This window comes from Rhinoderma darwinii, chromosome 9 (genome assembly GCF_050947455.1).
Source record: "Rhinoderma darwinii isolate aRhiDar2 chromosome 9, aRhiDar2.hap1, whole genome shotgun sequence".
NCBI classification, from domain to species: Eukaryota; Metazoa; Chordata; class Amphibia; order Anura; family Rhinodermatidae; genus Rhinoderma; species Rhinoderma darwinii.
This window is the reverse complement of record NC_134695.1, coordinates 29,175,460-29,202,328: the sequence shown is the minus strand read 5'-3', so window position 1 is coordinate 29,202,328 and position 26,869 is coordinate 29,175,460. Positions and strand designations below refer to the sequence as shown.

Here is a 26,869-nt window from a genome sequence, read left to right as displayed (position 1 = left end):
ATTATATGTACTATACACACACATATATATTAGATATATGTGTATATATACATACATACACATACACTGTATACATACATACCATATATATATATATATACACATATATATGGACACTTCCCTTTACAACTTCATAATAAACTGGGAAGAGGTTATGTGTTTTTCCCCAACACCGTACTCATAAATATCTTTTAATGTATTGATATGTCAATATCATCATATGGATAATTTTTTGGGTATTCCTGCAACATATGTTTATGTATTAATCTCTATCACAATATTTCCTACCAAGAATGTTATCATAGCTCTGCGAAGCTATATATGCTCCCGACTTGTGGGAATGTCTACTGATTTGTTAAGTCTTCTTTGCCAAATAAAGAGTTGAAAAAAAAAAGAAAGTCATTAGCATAAATCTAAAATTGCTCATAACTTGCTCAAAAATGATCGTTTTTCAAAATAAAAACCACTGCTGTTATCTACATTACAGCGCCGATCAGATTATGTAGGAGATAGGGCACTGATAATCTGGTGACAGAGCCTCTTTAAATGTAGAAATCCCCTTTAATCTTGTATAGGTATACGCACCTGGTCCAGAATCAAATAAAAATGGAATTGGTGGCTGTCTTATTTCCACTGGGAATTTTGCCTTGTACTTTCCCATCTGAAATGTAACTAAAAAGGAAGCAACATAGTTAAAAAGAGTACTGCATCCAAAACATATCAAAGCCCAGCTGTGAACAGTAGTTTTCGATCTTCATAGTCCACATATATTTACCAAGCCATTTATTTAATATTTATTAGTATTCCAAATCAATATAGTCAATGGTTAGCAATTTTAAGCTCACAGGGCATGTGTCGCTAGTGCTGGGTGCCAGGGAGAGGTGAAGCAAGGCATTTTTGATTGGCCGGGGTGTATAGATACTGGGTCATGGCAGCAAACTAAATCTCTGCTCCGTGATTTTATAAAGTATGTGAAGACTGTCAATACACAATACAATTTTTATTCGTACAATACAGTTATTGTTAATGCACAATAAAATTTTTATCACAAAAAGAAGGAAGAACAGCGCTCCAATTTTCAAGCAAAAAGCTTATTGGCAGCTTTATTCAGAGGGAGGAAAAATGCATTGATGTGAACAGTAGTAGTAACCAAGAGCAACATTACAGGTCAACATGAGGCTCTGGGGGATGAACACTTCACTCCACGCAGTACATTTAGCATTGCAGCATGGAAAAACAAAGCACTGACCCTTAGGGTTAGATCACACAGAGTTTTTGGCGCTGTTTTTGATGCAGAAACCAAGTGGGAAACTGCACCTAAAAACAGCCAATATCGCCTCAGTTTTCGCAGCGATTTTTGCCAAGGCGCTCAATGGCCGTGGCCAAAAAACGCAGTGAACAATACCGGAAAAAACACGGCAAAGAAATCTGCCTCAAAATTCCTGAAGGAAAACTCTGTATGAACATACTCTACAATTCATCTTCTGCATATTTATTAAAGAACAATCAAAGGATAGGTATATTTTACAGACAATGGGTAAATCTCTATATGTGATCATCAACTTGACAATATTACTCTCAACTCCCATAATGGAGTCTTCCTCTTGTACTTCCATGAAAATATACTACAGAGTGTCATAATTATTTCACCATGTTGACAAAAATAGAGGGAGGGACCTCCAGCTCACCTTGTATGTATAGTTTCAGATCATCTCGCACGGATCCTCGTGTCGGCACACGATAAGTAGACAACAATGGAGAAAAGGAGATTTGGATCCAGCGTGGATTTGTGAAATAAAATGGAACGAAGTTCCAAGTTTAATGAAAAAAATTCGTTAGTTAAAAAAGGAAAAATCCAGGATTATGCTTGGAAGTGTGCAATCCTGATAGTGTGAGGAAAAATATCCGTAGTATATGGAGCCTACGCGTTTCAGACGCTACACGCGTCCTTAGTCATGGCTGATTTCACCATGTTGTAGATATTAAAATAAGCATATTGGGTATGATACCCAAGTAGTAGCGTGTACACTAAGCCCACCTAACTCCATCCAGAGACAGCGCATACTCTGAATTTTATCCCGGGCACGAAGCATAGAAATCAGGCAGTCAATGCGGCAGTATTTCTGAACGAATCAAACATTTATGGAAGTCCTGTAAGTTTAGTACAATATTTTTTCTTTTTGTATAACTGAAGATGTACATTAAAACCTAGAATTACACAGACTCACCAATATCCAAAGTGGAGATGTGGAATTCTGTGCTGGTGTATATTATATACTGTAGAATATGATTCAGTACTGTGAGGTAAGGCGATTCTATAATTAAAGTATTACTTCCTCTTCCTTTTACTTCATTGGAAACATCAGCAAACGTATTAAATGTACCACGTGATGCCTTGAGTATAACCTAAAAAGAAAAAAATTATTATCGTATTACTTTGTATAAGTACAAGTGACACTCATTTAAGTGACACTTATTTATATTTGTTTTCATAAAATAAAAACTTAATAAATGGAAACCAGTAATGTGTATGGCATTTGTGGAATGTGTCCTGGACCTGATCCACGATACCCCCAAAAAACAACACAGGACTCCTATTTATTTACCTGCATGTGTAACGTTTCACCTCTACACTGGGGCCTTTTTCAAAAATGTTATACATGTGGTCCAACGACAGAATATAGTGATAGTTGAACAAATGTTGAGCTCTTGAATTCACCATGCCTTTTTTTAAAACTGTTTTCTAATTATTGACAACCCCTTTCATGTGATAACTGCAAGTCTGAATCCCGACACCCCCAGTAAACAGCTGATTTTTCAAGGGGAAGCTATGGCTAGCCAAACATTTCCCTGCAGCAACTTCCTCCTTTATGACGTTCAGATGCCCTAATAGGGCATATGAATAGGGGTGGTCTTCATGAGTAGTGACATCCGTAGGATACAAGCCTGTTTATTCTGCAGTCATCCCTAAGAGTAACTGTGACTTTAAAGTATCTATCAATCACTTCCTAGTACATCGCTATCTACACTTCTAAACTAGTAGAACACCACATAATTCCCTTTATTTCATAATGAACATTACTTCTTGGACTTAAAACTTGGGGTATGTTCACACACTGTGTTTTCAGGCGTATTTCAGGGCGTAATTGCCTCTAAATATGCCTGAGAAAACGGTAGCTGAACGCTTACAAACATCAGCCCATTGAATTCAATGGGAACGGCATTTCGTTCAGACGGCATTCCCCGTAAAAAGGAGAAGAATGTTACTTCTTGAGCCGTTTTTGGAACAGTTTTTCATTGTGTCAATAGAAAAACAGCTCCAAAAACGACTCCAAAAAACGCCTGAAAAGACGTTTTCAGCTTAAAAAACGGCTGAAAATCAGAGGCTGTTTTCTCTGAAAACAGCTCCATAATTTTGAGCCGTTTTTGACTCTGTGTGTGAACATACCCTAAGAAATATATAAGCAAAACTATTTTACAATAATAACACAAAACAACGTATGCAGAGCAGGTAAGTGGCAGCTGGTACTCCAGTCAGGGGCCTGGGCAAAAAAATAAAAGAACAGGGGCCCGTCCGCCACCACTGTCCAGCCATGCAGCCCAAAGTTAACATGGAAAAAGGAACGGCCCCATTTTATTGCGAGGCCCATTCCCTTCTCCTAAATAACTCGGGGGTTCTTCTTTACAGGACTGATGCTGGGTAGTATCATGACGTTATATGCCAACGCACAAAATGCTGTGAGGCTTCCCAGCATCAGCCCAGCGTTAGTTAGGAGAAGGGAATGGGCCCAGCAATATAATGAAGTCTGTACCGTTCTCTATGGGCGGTGGCCAGTGCGGGCGTGCCTTATGGCAGGCAGACGTGCCCGTGAGCATAGGCCCGTTTCTTTTTTTGGCCAGACCCTGGTTTGTTTTTTTGTCCGGACTTGTGAAGCTGGGCCCTAGTGCCTGGGAAGAAGAGGCACACAAAGAGAAGAGGAGGCACCCAGTGGTGGAGAAAAAAGGACCCGAGAGCGGTAATACATATGGGTCTGAATTTTTTTGGGTGAGTCTGGTCGGGGGTCTGAATTAATGAAGGGGTCTAATTGGGGGGTGTAAATTAATTTAGGGATCTTGATGGTGGTTGGAATTAATTTAAGGGTCTGGTCGGAAAAATGAATTAATATGGCGATCTGATTGGGAGTGTGATGAATTTAGGGATCTGGTCAGGGGTATGAATTGATTTTGTATCTGGTGTCTACACAGGTGACGTGTGCGATGTGTGAGGAGGCGAAGAAAAATTAGTCAAGGCGCGTTGCCGCGGTGGCAAATCGCAGAGCCTGCAGGAGCTAGAAGTAGCAGCCCGCACTCCAACTTGGTGAATGACTGCTGTGTAAAAGCAGCAGCTTGAGTGCAATGCTTTTATGTTGCCCCCCCCCGCCCACCTGTCTCCCCCTATGCCTCCACAGAACCAGAGCTCTTGTCAGGATGCATATCCCCCCAGAACCCACCCCCGCCCATCACTTTCTGCTTGCTTAGCCATCTCCTCCCGCCCACAGAGCCCATGCCACCTAGTCTCTCCCCCTTGTTCCCCGACAGAGCCCCTGCCCACCTACTGTCTCTCCCTGTTCCTCCACAGAGCAACTGCCAGTTTGTGTCTCACCCCAGTCCACCTCCCGCCAATTCCCATTGACAACCACTGTCGTAAGTGAACAGCAAGTATTAGTATTACATAGTCTCTTGTCAATATTGGGTCGCTGCCCTACTTTAGCAGTACAACCCACTAGCATATTGTTAGATGTATCACTACTCAGGGGTATGCATAGTCATCTAAAACAGGTGAATCTTCAAAAGCTCCTTTAATGCTGCTGTGCCAAGCATATACTGATGCATCTCCTCTCTTTTGTGTCTACTCCTGTGTTTGGTTAAAAAAAAAAAAAAAGAAAAAAACTGGCTGTATGAAGACTGTTTCGAAAATTCTGTTTAAAACATTCAATTTTCAATTTGCTTAGGGACAGTAGACTTTGTGTATGATATTTCTCACTCATGAAGAATATAAATTTTAAGTATTATCAGCGATCATCTTCTTTGGATTACGTTCTCTGATGAAAACTGTGGACACAAATGTAAATCACAGTAGCAGAAAATATATGTGCAGTGAAAGCAACCTCTGGCCATTTACTGTAGAAATTATTTGTTATAGCATGGCAGCAGTCAGGAGAATTCTCAAATTGTCCCACAATATCATTATACAGCTTTTCCCATGTACTTTAGAGAACGGAAGTTGCTGTAATGGTGGGGTAAAGGGGAAATATGTGCAATCGCTGTCCCACAATATCAATATACAGCTTTTCCCATGCACTTTAGAGAACGAAACTTGCTGTAATGGTGTGGTAAAGGGGAAATATGTGCAATCACTGTCTTATCATGCACCTGACAAGTTACACAAGACTTAATAGTGGCTTCGATTTTGAAGTATCCATTCCTGGCCATCAGTACAGGCCACGTAAGCATTGTTTTGTTCTTACAAATCCGTGGTGCATGTAATGTGCCAGCTATATGAAATGTGCTTGTAATTTAGCCGGGAGAAGCAGTCGATGTCTACATTGAACAAGATGTGAATCTTGGAAGGAAAGTTCATTCTGTGCTCTGAAATATGTCAGAAAAGCTGAATCCAGAGTATTTGCAAAGTGCAGACATCTTGACGTTCAAAATTCTCGTAACTGGGCTTAAATGGGACACTCAAGACAAGCGGCTTTGCATTGTTCCTCTGTAACAGCAGATAGGTGTGCTGTGGCTAAGAATATGGTGACAAAATATTTTTTTTCTTAACAAATCGTTATTTGTAAAAGTAGTACATCCTTAAAAAAACAAACAAAAAACAATATACATTTGATATCGTCATAATCATATTTACCTAGAGAATAAAGTTAACATGATGTGTTTAACACATATTGAACGCCATAAAAACAAAACCCAAAAAACAATGCAGGAATCACTGTGTTCCAAAGAATTACTTTTCAGTTTCCCAATACCTTATATTCTAGTCTTTCTCAATGAATTAGAATATCATCAACAAGTTTAATTATTTCAGTAATTGAATTCAAAAAGTGAAACTCATATATTATAAAGATTCATTACACAGAGTGAACTATTTCCAGCATTTTTTTCTTTTAATGTTGATGATTATGGCTAACAGTTAATGAAAACCCAAAATTTAGTCTCAGAAAATTAGAATATTATGTAAGCCCAATTTCAAAAAGGATTTTTAATACCGAAATGATGTACAGCCACAACATCAAAACCTGCCAGGGGCAAACTTAGCTCAAGCTCGGGTGATGGTGGTAGTGGCACTGGCAGACATGTTTCCAGAGTTGCTGGTGGTGGCATCTCTGTGCGGTCATCTGCAGTGTGGAAATTTTCTGTACATTGCCAAATGGCAAATTAATCGCAGTGTGCAAGATATGCATGCAGAAAATAAGGAGTTGCTGTTATGCCACAAATTTAAGAACTACATATCTCCACAGTCACATGAAAAGGCATCACCAGCTCATTTGGCGAAATAGAATTGGCAGGGAGGGGGCACTGGCAAGCAAAGTGAGCAAAATCATCCTACTCCTCCCCAAGGTCTTTCTTGTAGCCAGATGTCAGGAATCCATAAAAGAATGTGTGGCCAGGAAACAGCAATATGCCCCTAGTCATCTGGTTGTGCGTCAAGTTAACTCACACCTGGCCAAGTTTCTGGTGGTGCAGTCACTGCTGTATCACTTAGTAGATTCCAGTGCATTTAGGCATTCAAGGTAAAACAGCACCTGATTTTCAGAAGTTTTTTAAGCCACTCGGGATATTCGATGCGTTTTTCGCTGCGTTTTTACGGCCATTTTTGGAGCTGTTCTCTATAGAGTCAATGAAAAACAGCTCCAAAAACGTCCCAAGAAGTGTCCTGCACTTCTTTTTCGCAGCCGTTTTTTTATGCGGCCGTTTTTCAAAACGGCCGCGTAAAAAAAACGGTCCATCGGAACAGAACGCAGTTTTTTCCATTGCAATCAATTGGCAGATGTTTGGAGGCATTCTGCTTCCAATTTTTCGGCCGTTTTTCGGGCGTTTACGGACCGAAAAATGTCAGAAAATAGACCGTGTGAACATACCCTGACTGGTATCTACCATTATATGGTGTTAATATTATATGCTCTGCAGAGTTCCTGTGTATAACTGGCATCTACCACTATATGATCACTATATGGTGGTAATATTGGTCTTTGTATAGTGGTATCTATTCAGTAACAGTATGGGGGTATTTTTCAGTCACTATGTGGTTATGGTGTGGAGGTATTGTTTAGTAACAGTATGAGGTATTATTCAGTCCAGGAGCGTAACTAGGAAAGACTGGGCCCCATAGCAAACCCCCGCCTTGTAGATAGTGCCTTTTTTACAGCCCCCCCCTGTAGATAACGCTATACAGCCCCCCCGCTGTAGATAACGCCATACAGCCCCCTTTGTAGATATCTACAGAGGGGGCTGTATGGCGTTATCTACAGGGGGGACTGTATGGCGTTATCTACAGGCAGGACTATATGGCGTTATCTACAGGGGGGACAGTATGGTGTTATCTACAGGGGGACTGTATGGCGTTCCCTGCAGGGGGGGCGCTGTATGGCGTTCCCTGCAGGGGGGTCTGTGTGGCGTTATCTACAGGGGGGACTGTGTGGCGTTATCTACAGGGGGACTGTATGGCGTTATCTACAGGGGGACTGTATGTCGTTATCTACAGGGGGGACTGTATGGCGTTATCTACAGGGGGGACTGTATGGCGTTCCCTACAGGGGGGACTGTATGGCGTTCCCTACAGGGGGGACTGTATGGCGTTCCCTACAGGGGGGGCTGTATGGCGTTCCCTACAGGGGGGCTGTATGGCGTTCCCTACAGGGGGGCTGTATGGCGTTCCCTACAGGGGGGCTGTATGGCGTTCCCTACAGGGGGGCTGTTTGGCGTTCCCTACAGGGGGGCTGTATGGCGTTCCCTACAGGGGGGGCTGTATGGCGTTCCCTACAGGGGGGGCTGTATGGCGTTCCCTACAGGGGGGCTGTATGGCGTTATCTACAGGGGGTGTCTGTATGGCGTTATCTACAGGGGGAAATGTATGGCGTTATCTACAGGGGGAAATGTATGGCGTTATCTACAGGGGGGACTGTATGGCGTTATCTACAGGGGGCTGTATGGCGTTATCTACAGGGGGACTGTATGGTGTTATCTACAGGGGGACTGTATGGCGTTATCTACAGGGGGGACTGTATGGCGTTATCTACAGAGGGGGCTGTATGGCGCTAACGCCATACAGCCCCCACTGTAGAGAACGTCATACAGCCCCCACTGTAGAGAACGTCATACAGCCCCCACTGTAGAGAACGCCATACAGCCCCCACTGTAGAGAATGCCATACAGCCCCCCTGTAGGGAACGCCATACAGAGTCCCCTGTAGGGAACGCCATACAGCCCCCCCTGTAGGGAACGCCATACAGCGCCCCCCTGCAGGGAACGCCATACAGCGCCCCCCCTGCAGGGAACGCCATACAGCGCCCCCCCTGCAGGGAACGCCATACAGCGCCCCCCCTGTAGGGAATGCCATACAGCCCCCCCCTGCAGGGAATGCCATACAGCCCCCCCTGTAGGGAATGCCATACAGCCCCCCCTGTAGGGAACGCCATACAGCGTCCCCAACCCCCCTACAGTGTGTCCTACAAATAACATGCATCCCCTATCCACAGGATAGGGGATACATGTGCGATCGCTGGCATTGATAGGGAGAACTGGGGACTGAAAGTCCCCAGACGTTCTCCATGACTAACCTCTGACTTCCGGCGTCTGTGTCGGCAGCTCAATAAAAATGAAAGGAGCGCTGGTCACGCATGCGCACAAGCGCAACCGGCACTCCATTCATTACTACGGAGCTGCCGACACAGACCCCGGAAGTCAGAGGTTTGAGATGGAGAACTTCAAGGGACTTTCAGTCCCCCGTTCTCCTTATCAGTGGCAGCGATCACACATGTATCCCCTGTCCTGTGGATATCCTGTGGATAGGGGATACATGTCTATTGTTTAATGGCAAAGCAGGGAGATTCCTCCCTGCTCTGCCGTAGTGTTCAGTGGCGTCCCGCTGTAGCAGCCATAGCGGCTGCTAGCGGAGCCTGCGGCCATGGTGGGGGCCCGTGCAGGCGGGCGACACGGGCCCCCTCATGCCGCGGGCCCCGTAGCAGCTGCTACGGCTGTAGTTACGCCACTGATTCAGTCACTATGTGGTTAGGCCTTAGGATATATGGCGCCCCGTGCAAAATTATCTTTCGGCGCCCCACCCTCATCATAAAAAAAATGCCCCATAAAAAAGTATAATGCCTCCACAGTACATTACCCTATATAGAGAGAGCCCCTACACAGTATAATGCCCCTTTAGTTCCCCATACAGTATAATAATATAATATATTATAACCCCTTCAAGGAAACAGTATTTTGTCCTCTAATTGTGCCCACACAGTATTATGCCCCCCAAGTGCAACACACAGTATATTGCCCCCTGTAGTACCCCTATACAGTATAATGTCCGCTTAGTGGCCCCCACACAGTATAATGCCCCCCTCCTCTGTCTGCCACACACAGCCCCCCCCTTTTAGATAGTGCTCCCCTGTAGATTGTGCCATACAGCCTCCCTGTAGACAGTGCCATAATCCCCCACCTCCTCCTTGTAGATCGTGCCATACAGCTCTCCACCTCCCTCTCGCAGACCGTGCCCCCAAACCAAAAAAAAATTGTACTCACCTAGGCCCATTCCCACGATGAACTGAGCTGCTCCGCGATGGGATCCTTGCATAGGCCGGCATGATTCTGTAGCCTAGTACAGCGTTTCCCAACTTTTTCAGACTCGAGGAACCACTTATAATAAAATTTCTTCAGGGCACACCTACCAAAAATCATAGGTTATGTTCACAGCGTTTTTTGTAAGGCAGGAATTTTGAAGCAGATTGATAGCGTTGTTTGACCTTTTTTGTGGGTTTTTTTAAGCCGTTGAAACTAATGCGAAAGATGCAGGCAAAAAAGCACTCCAAACGGGCGCCGCGGGTATTTTCTGCCTCCTATTAATTTCAATTGGAGCTCATAGGTGGAAACCACTTGAAGACTATCAGACCCACACTCACAGTAAAATAACCATCAGCCCCGCACTCTCACTAAAATGACCCTCAGCCTGCCACTCAGATTCCCCCTGTAGATAAAACCACACAGCTCCCTTGTAGGTAGTGCCACACAGCCCCCTGTAGATAATGCCACATAGCCCCCTGTAGGCAGTGCCACATAGCCCCCTTGTAGGCAGTGCCACACAGCCCCCTGGTAGGTAGTGCCACACAGCCCCCTGGTAGGTAGTGCCACACAGCCCCCTGGTAGGTAGTGCCATACAGCCCCCTGGTAGATAGTGCCACACAGCCCCCTTGTAGATAGTGCCACACAGCCCCTTTTCGGTAATGCCACACAGCCCCGTGTAGGTAGTGCCACACAGCCCCCTTGTAGGCAGCACCACACAGCCCCCTTGTAGGCAGCGCCACACAGCCCCCTTGGAGGCAGCGCCACACAGCCCCCTTGTAGGCAGCGCCACACAGCTCCCTTGTAGGCAGTGCCACACAGCCCCCTTGTAGGCAGTGCCACACAGCCCCCTGGTAGGCAGTGCCACAGTGCCCCCTGGTTAGGTAGTGCCACAGCGCCTCCTGGTTAGGTAGTGCCACATTGCCCCCTGGTAGGTAGTGCCACACAACCCACAGCACCCTTGCAGATATCAGCCCCCTTCCTAAAGATCGCGCCACTGTAGCTCCCTGAAGGAGCGGAATCCCCTGTGGCTGGGGATTTCGCTCCTAGAGCACTTCGCTTGATGTCTCTGTCCATATATGGACAGGGACATCAGGGGCGACTCCTGAAGTGGAATCCCCGTCCATATCATTGCCGACGCTGTGATTGGTTGCCGGGGATTGCACTCCAGTAGAAAACCCTGTCACCTGTGTCCATTTATGGACAGTGACATCACTGGCTTCTGCTTGAGTGGAACCCTGGTCACAGCGTTGGGAATTCCACTCCAGGAGAAGCTCCTGATGTCTGTATCCATATATGGACATAGACATCAAGCGTTCTGTCCAGGAGCGGAATCCCCGTCCACACGGGGATTCCAGTCCTTCAGGGAGCTACAGTGGTGCTATTAGATTACAGAGCAAGGAGATACCTCCGTGTTCGGCTATAGTGGCGCCCTCATGCCCGGTGTCGCCGCTAGCAGCCGCTATAGTGGTAGTGACGCCACTGAGTGAAGAGGCCTGGGTGGAAAGGTGGCTGCTGAGTCCCCGGGCCCAGGCATTTCTGAAACGAGCAGGGGAGGGTAGGCAGCGCAGCGCCCCCTTCCACCTGCTGGAGTGATGTGCCCTGTGCAATGGCACAAGTCGCACACCCCTAACGTTGGCCCTCGGTGTGGCAGTATTCTTCAGTAACCGTATGGGGGTATTATTCAGTAACTATGTGGTTATGGTGTGGCAGTATGGGGGATTTATTCAGTCACTATGTAGCGGTATTATTTGTACTTTATATTGTGTTATTATTGGTTATATTGGTCTTATAATCGTGTTGTGTTGTGTTAAGTAACAGTATGCAGGTAATATTTCATCTGGTATAGTGGTGTGATTTAATAACTGTATATGTTTATAATTTTTTTTGTGGGAGAGCGGGTGACATATGCTTTGGGGCTTGCAACACTCCTGGATGCGCTAGAAACAGCGATACCATTCTCTGCACACCGCCTTCTGAATTTACTGCATTATTGATAAGGAAATTCAGCAGTTGGGGCCCCACTTTTAACTTTGCCAAGGGTCACACTTTGTCTAAAACAGGCTCTGACTGCAGAATCAGTGATGTCTTTCCCCTCATATGTATATTAGAGGAAACGCTCACACTCATGAGACAAGGGATAAAGGAAGAACAACAACAGCTTCCACATCTTGGTCACCGCCCTGGGGCTGTTGGGGATCCGCAAGGACAGTGTATCGTGCGGGATGAAATGGAGGAGGATGGGAAACTGGGTCTGGATCCTGGAGTTAAGGAGAAAGAGGAGGAGCTTGATATGGATGTAGAGGGGGGGTTGATATTTCACAGCCAGGGAACGTGGCTGACCCTTATTCTTTGGGCGTTGATGATGATGACGAGGAAGACTGTAGTCAAGACCGACTATGGCAGATCCCGGTGTGAGCTGGTGAGCATGGGAAACTGCATGCTTTCTTACTTACGTGTGGACAAGCTTATTACTTTCTTGATCCCGCAGCACTCCGTGCTTCAATGGTGCGTGAGTAGGCTTCCACGCCAACGTATAAAAAATGGGAACTCAGCACTCCAAGGTATTATACAATAAGTGATATTTTATTTCACATATAGCGAAAAGTAGTAATCCAAAATTAGGTTTAACGTTTCGGTCTATACATTCGACCTTCTTCAGACACGACAAAATTAATATACACAAATCAAAAAAAGTAAGATAAAATCCACAAATATATTCATTCAATATTAATCTCCCCTAAGCTTAGGTGGAGATAAATTTTTGTTTAGGGGAGATTAATATTGAATGTATATATTTGTGGATTTGATCTTACTTTTTTTGATTTGTGTATATTCATTTTGTCGTGTCTGAAGAAGGTCGAATGTATAGACCGAAACGTTAAACCTAATTTTGGATTACTACTTTTTGCTATATGTGATAATATGTGATATGTGATAATAAAAGATCACTTATTGCATAATACCTTGGAGTGCCGAGTTCCCATTTGGACAAGCCTATTACTACCATCAAGTGAAGGGATGACTATTTGATAGCTATGCTTTCAGAACCTCGCCATGAAGGCAAAATGGGGGAGTTTTTTCCTCCTTCCCAATGGAAGGCAGAATTGGAGTACTATCAGAAGCTCACAAACCAGCTTGCCACAGCTTTTGCCTTGATGATACCTGCAGGCTGCCCAGGAGGGCCCTGTCTGCTTACAGTCACCTAGTCAATGCTGTACCGCCTCTGCCAGCTCCACCATAAGCAAACAGATATGCACCACCTTAACAAACAGGTTCAGTACCTGGACTGTTCACTTACTCCGTCAGATAACCTCCGGAGCCCTAACCCCTTTTACTTCTAGGTCAGCAGATTGAACCCGTGTTAGGAACTGGACTAGTGGCAAGAGCTGGCCGATGTTTGCCATGAGTGTGCGGTCTTATCCAGCATCCAGTGTAATGTCAGAAAGGGTAGTTAGCGTAGCAGGGGGCGTTGTGACACTTAAGTGGATAAAATTGTCCCTCCCAAGTGTAGAAAAGATTACATTTGTGAAAATAAATCAGGCATGGATCCATGAGGATTTTCACACACCTCCGCCTGATGCCAATAAATAGATTTCCCATTGCTGGCACTGGGGGGTGGGGGGACTGGCTATTTATCACTGGATCAATGCCGCCACTGCATGTCTGGCCATCATACTCCTTTTACTGTACTGCTGTTGCTGCGCTGCCATTACTGCTATTCCTACACAGCTGGAAATCTCCTGTGGCCTTGTTTCTCATGCTCCAGACTGTACTGCCAGTGCCACAGATGTTGTCACTGCTGCCACCACCCCTACACAGCTGGACATCATCTCCTGCGGCCTTGCCTGTCATGTTCCATACTGCACTGCCATCGATGATGCCACTGCTACCTACTACCACACCTACACAGCCGGACATCATCTCCTGCGGCCTTCCTAGTCATGTTCCATAGTGTACTGCCACTGTTGGCTTAACCCATTCGCGCACATGACGTAATAGCACGTCGTAGTGTGGGGGGTGATGTATGGAGTGGGCTTACGTGCTCAGTCCACTCCATAGGCTGCGGGTGTCAGCTGTGTTTTACAGCTGACACCTGAGACTAACAGCCAGGAACAGCGATTGCAATGTTCCTGGCCTTTTAACCCCTCAAATGTTGCGGTCAATCGAGAGAGCAGCATCTGAGGAATTAAAAAGACGGGGGTGCTCCCTCCGACAGCTCAACATCCTCCGCAATGTGATCACGGGGTGTCGATGGTTGTCATGGCAGCCCAGGGGCCTAATGAAGGCCCCCAGGTTTTCCTTCATGCCTCCTCTGTTAAGCCCAGCCTGTGGCAGGGCTTAACAGAAGCCTATAATAATGACAAAATACTTCAATACATTAGCATTGCAGTGCATCGTATTGTTATCAGTCCCTATGGGGACTAATAAAATGTATTAAAAAAAAAGGTTAAATAAAATGTATTAGTAGTGAAAAAAAAGTTCATAAAACCCTCCTTGTCCCATTTTTCCTCTAAAGTAATTAAAAAAATAAATATAATAAACAAAATTGGTATCGCTGAGTCCGTAAAAGTCTAAACTATTACAATATAACCATTACTTAACTCGCACGGCTAGCGCCGTAAAAAAATAAATGAAAAAAATGGCAAAATCACTTTTTTTGGTCACCTTCGCTATAAAAAAAAATTCTATAAATAGTGATCAAAAAGTTGTAAGCACCAAAAAATGGTACCAATGAAAACTACAGCTAGTCATGCAAAAAATAAATCCTCACACCACATGGCGAAAAAAATAAAAAAGTTATGGCTCTCAGAATGTGGTGAAACAAAACACTCTTTTTTAACATAGTATTTTCTTTGTAAAAGTAGTGAAATGTATAAAAAAAAACTATATAAATATTGTATCATCATAATCGTATAGTGCCGCAGAATAAATTGAGTTGTTGTTTTTACGGCATGGTGAAAGCCGTAAAAACAAAACAAAAAAAAACAATAGGAAGAATTGCAGTTTTTTCAATGTCAACCGCAAATATTTTTTTTTTCAGTTTCCCAGTACATTATATGGTACTTTAAATGGTGCCAATACAAATTACAACTCCTCCCGCAACCTCTGGGGTTAATAAAAAAAATGTTTTAAAAAAATTGCTTTTTCCAAAACCAGCATACACACCAGTCCGGCATCTGCCTCCCTAAAGGAATAATTTTTAGATGTTTTTTGTAAAAAAAAAACAAAACATAAGCCACTTATTATTCACTTTTCAACTACAATCAGGCATACCAGCACAACTTTTTTCTTTAAAATAATACCAAACCCATTGAATTTACAACTCTCCAAAATTGATAATTTTTTGAGCACTTGGAAAAGCCATTGCTTCTTCCAATACCACCGCCGTCTGCATCTCCCCCAAAAGGGATAATTTTTTGAGCGTTTTTACACATAATTTTTTTTTTAAAGAAATCAAAGACTGCAGTGTGTATTAAACAGACTGTTTGTTACCAGCAGCAACCAATCATTTACCTATAGCCATCTATGTTGCTGTCACTGACTTTTACTAGGGCTGTTTTTGCATTAGAGAGCTAGAAATGGGTGGGATAGAATCCTAGGAGCCTTCATACACCCCTTCTTATGCAATTTGTATGTTCGATACAGAACAAACTTATTCAGCTCGAAACAAAAGCTTTGATCCGAATCTGAAATGAAACAAAGCTTGGGAGTTTCGCTCATCTCTACTTGGTATATAAACTCCTCCTGCTCTGAAACACATTGCAAGAGCAATTTGGTTACTTAGTAATCCCAGTGTTCCTGTTATCCCTGCTATCTAGTTGAATTCCCATGTACCGAGCTTTGCCTGTTTTTGACCATCCGTGCGTGCCGGCTGCCTTGACCTACTGCTACTTTAATCATGACTAATCTCTGCCTCCTGCCCTGACCTATTTCTTAGTTTATTGTAACGAACCTCCGCAGCCTGCCCAAATCTTTAGCGAATTTAGCTCTGGCTAGATCATAACTAGAGCTCCAGTCCAGGACTTTAAAACGTTCTAGTTACTATCCAACCTGAGTTAGAGTTGTTAGTAGCAAAGAAATATCAGATACGTCCTTGGCTACTGAAGTGCCTTCATGCCAGGATGTATGAGATATGTCCTTGGTAGGGAAAGGGTTAATGTTGACTATGTTAGAGTATTCTCACTTGAGGTGATAGGCAATGGCTATCAAACTCCAGGTTGGTCAGAGATTCCAAATTGTTCAGCACGCAGGAGAGATGATAGTTTGATAGCAGGACTCAAACAATAACCTATCACAAAGCAACAACACGTTGTAAAATTCTATTGGCTATTAGGAATGATCCAATCAGCATTAGCACATTAAGCATGAAGTTCCCCATAGAAAGGGAATGCCTATATGTCTGAAGCATGAACTAGAACCAGCCTAAAACCAGTTTTAGAGACTAACTCAATAAACATGTTTACTTAAATGAATTAAACCCTGTATATGTGATGACATGAACACATTAACGTAGGGTTAATGTGTTCATGTCATCACATATACAGGGTTTCATTAATTTAAGTAAGCATGTTTATGGAGTTAGAACAAAGTCTCTAAAACCAGTTTTAGGTTGGTTATGATGTATAATATATATAATATAATATATAAATATATATGCTCACAACTACAAACACTAGTACAAGCTGTGGCCATAACATTGAGTCCTAATGCCTAAAAACTAGTGTAAGAAAAAAAAAAGGAAAAAAAGTGGCAGGCTTGGATCATGCATCTAATCAGATTCCATCTTTAATTTCTTGTAAGTGTAGTTTATAAAATGACAGAAGGTATTTTGTTGGTTGCGATGAACAGCACTGACACTTGGATCTAATTTTTCTGCATGACGCTTACCCTAGTATTAATTATAAAGAAAACCGGTAAATAATAATAAAATTGGACAAATAAAACAACATCAATGTATAAACTAATTGAAATAAGTCATTGTACCTGTGTAGTAAATGAAATGTTGATTAAATAAAATTATAGCACTTGGTAATTTCAGCAGATAAGAAAATGGACAAAAACAAAAGTAAAATAACAGTTTTTGTACCCGATTGATCTTCTTGTCTTTTGTCTGAACACGTAGCCCTGAAATAAAGAACAAAAAAGTAAGCATTCAGATTTCAACTTTGAAAACTGAAAATATAATGTTAGATTTATTTTAATACTTTCATTGTCATGAATTTGGGTGCTGTATTTTTTTATATTTTAGAACCAATTATTGATATTTTAACTAACTAAAATTTTCATCTTATTACAAGCTTTGATGTCATAAGTGACAAAACAAATAAATACAATTGAATCTGTATGCGAGTGAAAATTAAAAAACGCATAAGTATATGAAATGTGGAAACCTTACAGATTTCTAGAGAAGATTTTACTTCCCTTAACGCCCTATAGGTCATCCACTGCTTCCTCCTTTCTGCACAATTCGGCTTCTGTAGCTGATCCATTAAACCATCCCTAGCAACAGCAATGGGCAGTATTAAAATTATAAGTTCAGTTTGATACGTAAATGTCTGATGTTCTATATGGCCTAATTTTATTGCAACTGCCTGTGTGACGTTCTGTTTAAAAAACACAATATATTGTTGCTCCTCATTATGTATTATTTTATTACACTTAAATGCAAAGCTTTTTTTTTTATCAAACAATAACAATTGGCTACTATTTACTAAATTATTTTACGCTCTACTTATGTATAAAGAAAATATGCATGACTAGTTTTTCCCCCTTTTCCCAAGCTCGTTTAAATTGTTGTTACGAGCCTCTGTCGGCGTTACTTTTGATAGAAAGAATACTGTAGAATGCAGCGCTATACTTGTCAAAGAAACCTTGATGGACCCCACTATGGGGTGTATAGTTCAAGGTTTGGACACACATCATCCCGGCTATTGTTCTAAATGGAAGTTATGACATTAGAGTGACAAGAGCCTAAGTATATACATATATACTATAGCTTTACATTGAAATGAGAAGTATTCTTCTCTAAAAATAGGATTTGTACAGCCCTAAAATGCGTTGCTGTAGCAGTGTACTAACAAAACCTAATTTTGAGAATAAAATTTTCTCTGCTGCATACTGCTTAAAGAAGCCCCTGAACAAAGCCCCAACCTTTTATCTTTCTAGTACTTAACAAAAACCCCTGATAAATATATGCATGTTCTTCACAATTTATCACTAATATACATCCACACGAGCAAGGTTTAACAATCCCCAATTAAATCAAACCTAAAGTAACAAAGTGCAATGAATATGCCATACCCTGCACATATAACTTTGCTTGACCACAGCCTTAGGCCCCATGCACACGAACATAAAAACGCCCGTAATTATGGGCCGTAATTACGGCACGTTTTTACGGGCCCATGGACTTCTATTGGCCATGGGTACCTCCCCGTATGCTTACGGGAAGGTGCCCGTGCCGTTGAAAAATATAGAACTTGTCCTATTTCAGGCCGTAATTACGGCACGGGCAGGCCCATAGAAGTCTACCGTAATTATGTAATTACGGGAGCGTTGCTAGGCGACGTCAGTAAATAGTCACTGTCCAGGGTGCTGAAAGAGTTAAACGATCGGCAGTAACTCTTTCAGCACCCTGGACAGAAACTATATACACAATATAGATCAACCTGTAAAAAAAAAAAAAAAAAGACGTTCATACTTACCCAGAACTCCCTGCTTCTTCCTCCAGTCTGGCCTCCTGGGATGATGTTACAGCCCATGTGACCGCTGCAGCCAATCATAGGCTGCAGCGGTCACATGGACTGCCGCGTCATCCAGGGAGGTCGGGCTAGACGTCGAAAGAGGGACGCGTCACCAAGACAACGGCCGGGTAAGTATAAATTTCTTTTACTTTTACTACGGAAAGGGCTGTCCCTTCTCTCTATCCTGCACTGATAGAGAGAAGGGCTGCTGATTAGTGCAGTGCAATTTTGCAGAGAAAACGTGCCCGTAAAGACGGGTGGAATACTGGTGACACCGGACCCGTATTTACGGGCACGGGTCCGTAAATACTGGTGCAATACGGGTCGAATATGTGTGACCAAGGACCCGTATTTACGCCAGTATTTACGGGAGGGAAAAAATAAGTTTGTGTGCATGACGCATTAGGAAATGGCAAAATAACGATATATAACCATGTGGTGAGAGATATTAGTAAGTTTAGGTAAGACCACTTGTATCTAGCGATTTAGTGAGGTGGGGGGGCCAGTAAAAAATGGGACCGCAGGACATTGGGGATAAGGAAATCTTGAACAAACTCACTTGTCTCGCAGTGAAATTAAAGGCTATGTAAATCTTTGAAAGAATTTTTTAATAAAAAAAAAAAAAAAAGGTCAATCAGTGTGATTGGTGCAACTTTATAAATAGTTTTTATTAAAAAGTAATTTTACTTTTTGATATACATTTGCTCTGTTTTCTTTATACAGAGCAGCTGTATCATTCGATATGACCTGAACCAGTCAGTCCCGTGGAACCGACAGGTTCAGTGCCAGTGGGTCCTGCGTGTAAAAAGAAGTAGAAAAAATGGACCAATAGTAAAAAGAAGTAGAAAAAATAGAAAAAAGTAGAAATAGAAGTAAAAAGACCCAGCAGCAGCTTTATACATCTTTCCCCTTGTTGTGACACCTGCCAGTGTCTACAACTCAAGGTGAGCACTTTTATTATATTAGTAGCTCCATTTTTTATCCTGCTTTTATTGCACCACGTGGCGCCGTGTCTCTTTCACTCTCTCCTAGTCTGCGTGTCTCTGAACTTAGATGTGAACTTAGATGTGATAGATTACAGGTGGATCCTGCGTGCACTGAACCCGTCAGCCCTGCAGACCTGATGTAAACAAGATTTAGTAAATGATACAGCTTCTCTGTGCAGAGCAGCTGTATCTGAAAATTTAAAAATAATTAATAAAAACTATTTATAAAGTTGCACCAATCACACGGATTGACCCTTTTATCTGTTCTGGCTAACTGCTATCAAGGCACTGCCTTACAAGTTATTGGCCACACAAGAAATGCATACTAATAACACATAATTCTATTTACAAGCTTTAGGTTGTCTAGAATATCATGTCTGTCTACAGTAAACTTGGCAATCTTATACCAGAACGGCCTTGAAGGCCTGGTAAGGAGGCCAGCAGTCGGATATTCAGAGACTATGGTTTAAGAACTGTGGATATGCCATACATGTCCCTGATGGGAAAACCCCTTTAATATTAGCCTGAACTTTAATTCACCTCAATAGTCATGAGGCACAAGATATCGGATAAGACGAGTCCAGGGTAATTCTATCTGGTCTTAAGAAGAAGGTCTTTGTTTGATATGAAAACATAGTATATAACATAGCGTGACCTTCTAAAGATAAGACCATATAAGAAATACATCTTGCTTCATCACATAACTAATGTATACCAACATCAGCAGTAGTATCAATGATAATTGACTGAATCATATACGTGACACAAGATAATTGGTTATGTTTGTCCACTTGATTTGATACCAGTAAAACTTTTCCAATAAAGAACCTTCAGAAAGGAATTAACTTCCACACCAATTGCGTGTACGTGTCTCCATATCCAATGGTCATTGTCATTGTTTAATTAGGATCACAAAGTGAACTGAACCAAATAGCCTTTGTCTATCACCTAAAAGTAAGGCTACTCTAACACATAATAATGACAATTGATTAATATTATTAAAAGCTATAAGTTTTCTTTTTCTTTTTCTTTTTAAGTAAAGTAGTGGGGTAGAAGGAAAATATATGAATGCATCCATACATACAGTATGTTCATCCATACATTATATGGCCAAAAATATGTGGACACCTACCTATCATACCTATTTAAGCTTGTTAGGCATCCTATTTTAAAGGGACTGTTCACATTAGCGTTGCCCTTCCGTTGAGGGGTTCCTTTGGAGGTTTCCGTAGGGTTAACCCCTCAAAGGAAGAGACATACTGAAACCTTAGCTTCCGTTTCCCCCACAATTGATCTCAATGGTGACGGAAACATTGCTAATGGTTTCTGTTTGTCACCGTTGTGACTGGGTTCCGTTGTTCTTAACGGCAGTGTTTTGGCTGTATTTCTCCTCATACAGTTAGGTTCAGAATTATTTGGACAGTGACAATCTTCATGATTTGGGCTCTGCATGCGACCACATTGGATTTTAAATGAAACAACTGAGATGCAATTGAAGTGTAGAATTTCAGGTTTAATTCGAGGGGTTGAACAGAAATATCCTGTGAAACGTTTAGGAATTGCAACCATTTTTCTACACAGCCACCTCATTTCAGGGGCTCAAAAGTAATTGGACAAATTAACATTACCATAAATAAAATGTTTTTTTTAATACGTTGTAGAGAATCCTTTGCAGGCAATGATTGCCTGAAGTCTGGAACCCATGGACATCGCCAAACGCTGGGCTTCCCCCTTTGTGATGCTTTGCCAGGCCTTTACTGCAGCTGTCTTCAGTTGTTGCTTGTTTGTGGGTCTTTCTGCCTTAAATTTTGTCTTAAGCAAGTGAAATGCATTTTCGATCGGGTTGAGATCTGGTGATTGACTTGGCCATTGCAGAATATTCCACTTCTTTGCATTAAAAAACTCCTAGGTTGCTTTCACATTATGTTTTGGGTCATTGTTCATCTGTACTGTGAAGCAACGTCCAATCAACCTCTCTTGCTACAGGCCCCACAGCAGCTGCGTGGTCTGCCTCTATGGTACGTACCTCTATGCTAGGTAGATAACGGCTTCGGTAAAGTGACTGACTGAGGGAACTGGGGACACTTGCGCAACAAAATAAAGTCAGTGAGGGCCCTGTTACAAATTTTGCAATGAGCCCCAGGGGGTTTAAATTACGCCTCAGCTTTATATAAATACATAGAAGTCTTTATTCAAGAACTTTAGAAAATACAGAAAAAGAACACATTACCTGGTATTTGGATGGTGTGCAGCGGCATGACCTGTATTCCTTGGATAGGATAACTCAAGGGCATATTGGGAGGAGCAATCAGCAACTGTTTTTCAACAGATCCATCTCTAAAATATGAAAGGTTATCTATTCAGTGTGTCATTGTAATTTTAAGCATACAATATCATCATGTTCAAATCACTCTTAGTAAGAAAGAAAGGAATTCATTAAATTATTAAAATGTCTTTTAGATCACAAAAAACAATTTCAATTGTTATAATCTAACAATATGCTCCTGTGTCTAGACATTGCTGTTAAATATCTGTTATGGCGCCCCCTGATGTTTTTCTCTTTATGAAGATTGGGTTGCCCAAGTTACTGAGTTGCTCCCTTTTTTTCCCCTTACCATAACAGCACCACCGGAGAAGGGTCTGGAGATAAAAAGAAAGTTCTTACTTCATAGACTTCGTGGTTTCCCGTCACTGCGGAGAGGAAGTCCCTAAAAAATGTGTACGCAAGAGCAGTCATAAAGAATGTAAACTCTGCTGTAAGAAGTTGTTGTCTTCATATGAACAGCTTAGGGACTGTGCACGTCTGCGTTGGAGGCTCTGTTAAGGGCCTCTGTCGCAGATCCAGCCAAAACAACGGGAAATAGCGCAGCATACTGCGTTATAGTTTCAGGTAATGCCAGAGACACCCCAACGGAGACCATAGGGTACTCATAGTCAATAAGATCTGTCATGCCAATCGTCTCAGTCATTCAACAGAAATTATTCAAGTATTTGCATTGTTTTGCTTCTCTGACGGAGCAGAACAATGAAAACCTGAATGCAGACGTATACATGTCCTTGTAGTTCTTGCATTGAGAAAATATACAGGACATCATATTTGAGGGTTTAGATATTTCCTATTCATATAAATGTTTGCTCCCTTATCCATAAAGATTGAAAAAAAATGCAGAATAAAAAAAGTTTTCATTCCAAGATGGTCAAGAGAAAATACCCTTTTGATGAGAAAGAAACTGGTGCTTGGGACAGGAATAGAAGAAAAAAAAATGGGGGCAGTGCTCCATTTAAGTAATATTGCGGGCATGCTTCTGTGTTTAAACAAAAACATGTACCGACACATTGAATCATCACTGGCATGTTAGTCAGCTTATTGACAGCAGACCCCTGATGAAATCAGTGTATGGAAACGCATAGGGTCAAAACAGGGCGCTCAGGATGGTTCCTGGATGCTCCAGAGCTTTGTGGATGTGATCTGCTGTACCACCAAATGTAAAACACAACATCCCCATATGTGTGTGTGTGTGTGTGTGTGTGTGTGTGTGTGTTTTGTGTGTGTGTGTGCGCAATAATACAGTACTTTAGCCCAAAAAACAAACCCCCAATAATCCCGCACACTGAAAGAAAATGTGCCTCACATAAAGGGGCAAAGAAAAACAAACACAAATGCAAAGGGAGATAAAAAGGGACCAAGGGCCGAAGAGAAACAAGAGAAATGAAAACTATTTAAACTTGTTTAATTATATCCTGGACAGCAAAGAATTTGATGTGCTCTCCAGGGGACTTTCCTTTTGCCGCTCATCTGAACCAGATGATTTAAAATTATTTTTAGATGTCAATAACTTTGTAAGTTAACTTTGCAGAGAGAGTATATGCTTTAGAAACATAGAAAGGTGCCAAAAGTAGGGGATGTGGTTGAAGACCCTTATTTTCATGTGGAAGTAAAGCCAAAATCTACCTTTCTTCCCACTAAAAACGGAGGACACTACCTGGAGAGTTTCATTTCTCTAGTCTCCAATGATTTTCGTAATCTACCCCTGACAAAAAACTTTTACAGAAACCAACAATTAAACTAAAATTGAATTGAGGGCATTACACAAACTCAAAGAAAACCGTGAGATAGTAATCAGAGCAGTGGATAAATAAGGGGGGACACTAATTCAGGACTGAGACACCTACATAATGGAGGCCTCCTGTATTATGTCCAACGATATCAGTATTATCAGCCACTTACGAATGACCTCACCTTATTATTTCAGAAAGAACTTAACATGATAAAAGCAGGATCCAAGACGGGTTTACGGAATAAAAGATTTCACATTAATTAGGAAAACCTCCCTAAAATTCATAAAAAAAAGTGCAAGATCCACCAGGTCGTCTAATTATTTCTGGCATTAACTCCGTTACTCCCAAATCATCACATTATATAGATCTTCATTTGCGGCCATATGTATTATAGCTTCTTTCTGATCTAAAAGATTCAACCAAATTAGTATGAGTACTCAAAAGAATCCCTTGAACATCTGCTTACAAGTTTCTAACTCCCGATTTTTCTGCATTGTAATTGAAGATACCCCATAAAAACGGACTAAGGTCCATGGAGTTCTTCCTACAAAATAGGAGAAACATGGAAGAACTGCAAAAAAAGTTTATAATTCAATCTATAGAATTTATTCTATCCCATATCTTGTTTTTTAATAAGAAGATCTAAAAGCATAGAAAAAAGGTACTGCGACAAATCGCTTTGCATTAAGCTTCGCAAACCTTTTAATGGGGAATTTTGAGACCATGTTTTGTCCTTGCAAATGACGAATATTGAATAGAAATTTATTATGAGCGATACATAATTTACTTAGGATATTCTCCCTAGATAGCTAAACGGAATGATAAAAAAATATTATAAAATGCATTGAGAGTCAACGTTCACTTCTTATATGGTCAGTTTTCTATACACTAATAAAATAATAAAAGACTAAGGAAGGAAGGAGGCTGGCACTACCCAATTCAGACAGAGCGGTCTTAACGAGCGATTTTAACTGGCGCGTGATCTTGTATGGAGTTGGCTATATGATTGCCCCCGGGGTGCTCATCGACAAATACAGCACGTTTTTTATTTTTTATTAAAAAAAAGTAGAAAAATCGAGCCACTCACTGTCGAATGGAATAAACGTCTTTTATTCACTGATCATGGCCTACGGCTTACTCCACATCTCACAGACCATGATCAGTGAATAAAAGAAGTTTATTGCAATCCACGGTGAGTGCCTCGATTTTTCTACTTTTTTAAACTAATAAAATATAATATATATATTTACATGTACTGTATTTATTAATGTACAGTTTATATATATATATTTTTAACAGACCTAATGTACCTTTTACTGGATAACAATAATGTATCCTTAAATATGGAGTATCACACTGTAAATCCTATATATATTATATATCTACTCCAATTGGTTTTAATATTATATACTTAAGACTGGGCCACTACGATTCATAAACATGGTATTTGGCTGAAACGCATAATTTGCATATATTTATTGTTCCTCTTATAATGACATTAGAAACAAAGATGATAACAAGTTCTTCTTTACATGATAACATTGCCATTTTGTATCTAAATAAGTTCTGATTCATCTCCTCTCACTTCCATTGGCTGAAGTATGGATCGTAGTGCCCGTGGGATGCAAAGAATGACATCGCTTACACATGACCAACTACCTGACATGAATGTCAGATCGGAGACCTCCGCTTTGTTTTGGGTTGACATGATGATGTCCATCTCCAAGGCGACCTCCGTACCTACTGCATTATGATCTGAGTTACATTTTTCATTGTAATATTAATGCATTTCAAAAGACTTGTAACACTGATGCAAAATTACATCAACTTACTTTGTCCCTCTATTTCAAAACCACCTTTTTAAAATAAACAGTTTATTTTGTATTGACGTCATTCTTGTTTTAATTGACTAAAGGGCACACATCACGTCATGCCCATTTTAACTTTTAGTATTTCTGTTTTTTCCATGGTTTTAAGTATGATACAATTCATTGTTATTTATGACCGGACAAAGGGATCTGTTCAGTCCAGAAACACGTGGTCTTTCTTGCGGGTGATGTGCCAGGTTCCTGGGCCCTATACTGAAATTTTTACCTCTTTTACATTTTACATTTCCTGGGTGGATTCTGTTTCCTGTGGGGAAGCAGTGGGTGGCAGCCAACCAAATGTCCTTCGCTACATGCTTTGAAATAGCGTTGTGCCTAGAACAGCACAACATAAATAGGTGAGTGGTTGCCAGCTACCTGCAGTTGCAAACAAAATTATTCAACCCCCATTGCAAATAAGGTTTATTTGCAAAATTTCCAAACTTTCAGCTATTTGAAAAACAAAAGACCTGGACTGGCTAAGATTTTGTTAACTGTGTAGTTTGATTGCATGATAGAAAGATGGAGTGGTCAAAAAAGTTAAGTGAAGAGATCATTGCCTTGCACAAACAAGGAAAAAATATATAAAAAGGAAGCAAATGCACTGAATGTTCCTAGAGATACAGTTGCAAGCATAGTTAGCAAGTTAAAGTTAAAATTAACCCTGGCTACACTATCTAAATGTGGCAGAAAGAGGAAGCTATCACCTGTTGCCACCAGATTCTTGAGGAGGCAGGTGATCAAAAAGCCTCAAATGCTGTTAAGAATGTAAGAAAAATAAAATAAACACATGGCACACATTCTGCATCATCCAATGATTTCAAGAGGGGTTGTGATATAGTTGGTTACGCTAACTCGTTTTAGGAGCACAATGTTCTGTAGTGTTTATTAATGTAGTGGAACTGTAGTCTGGAATCCGTTCAGTGACCACAAGAACCTGATGGTATAGAAAAATAAAATGAAGAAATTTGAATATTCCCGACACTATTCGTCGCAATTGGTGATATGAAATATTCTAAAATAAATTTTTTCAATATTTTTGTAACGGAATAAAATATCAAATAAAAATGAACGCATAATATAAAAAATCCACTGTATTTATTTTGTGTCATAAAAGCAACGTGTTTCTGAACGTGACCATTTTTTTAATCAGGTAAAAAACGCATTAAAATTTGCTGCTATCTGGTAGCCTTGTAAGCAAGAAAAAACAAAACACTAAATAAGAGGTGTACAGGTCAGGGGTCTACATGCGATGCGTTATTGCGCAACACTTTTAGTTACATAACTGTTCAAATGGGATTTATACATATAATCATAATATTAACATTTCTATGGCACAGTTCTTCGATGGGTAAAAAACATGGAGTGATGCTTCATAAGAACGTGT

The 26,869-nt window shown here is 41.4% G+C and overlaps 1 protein-coding gene across 1 annotated transcript in view; it reads right to left on the bottom strand.

Annotated features, from left to right (window-relative positions):
* B4GALNT2 (beta-1,4-N-acetyl-galactosaminyltransferase 2 (SID blood group)) overlaps positions 1-26,869 on the bottom strand; it is a 118,349-nt gene that overhangs the window by 59,109 nt on the left and 32,371 nt on the right. Inside the window, exons 3-6 of the mRNA XM_075836742.1 lie at positions 21,789-21,895; positions 16,916-16,953; positions 2,229-2,406; positions 586-672 (exon numbers count right to left, since the gene is read on the bottom strand). Coding sequence (XP_075692857.1) covers positions 586-672; positions 2,229-2,406; positions 16,916-16,953; positions 21,789-21,895 — 410 coding nt within the window. The remainder of the gene's footprint in view (positions 1-585; positions 673-2,228; positions 2,407-16,915; positions 16,954-21,788; positions 21,896-26,869) is intronic.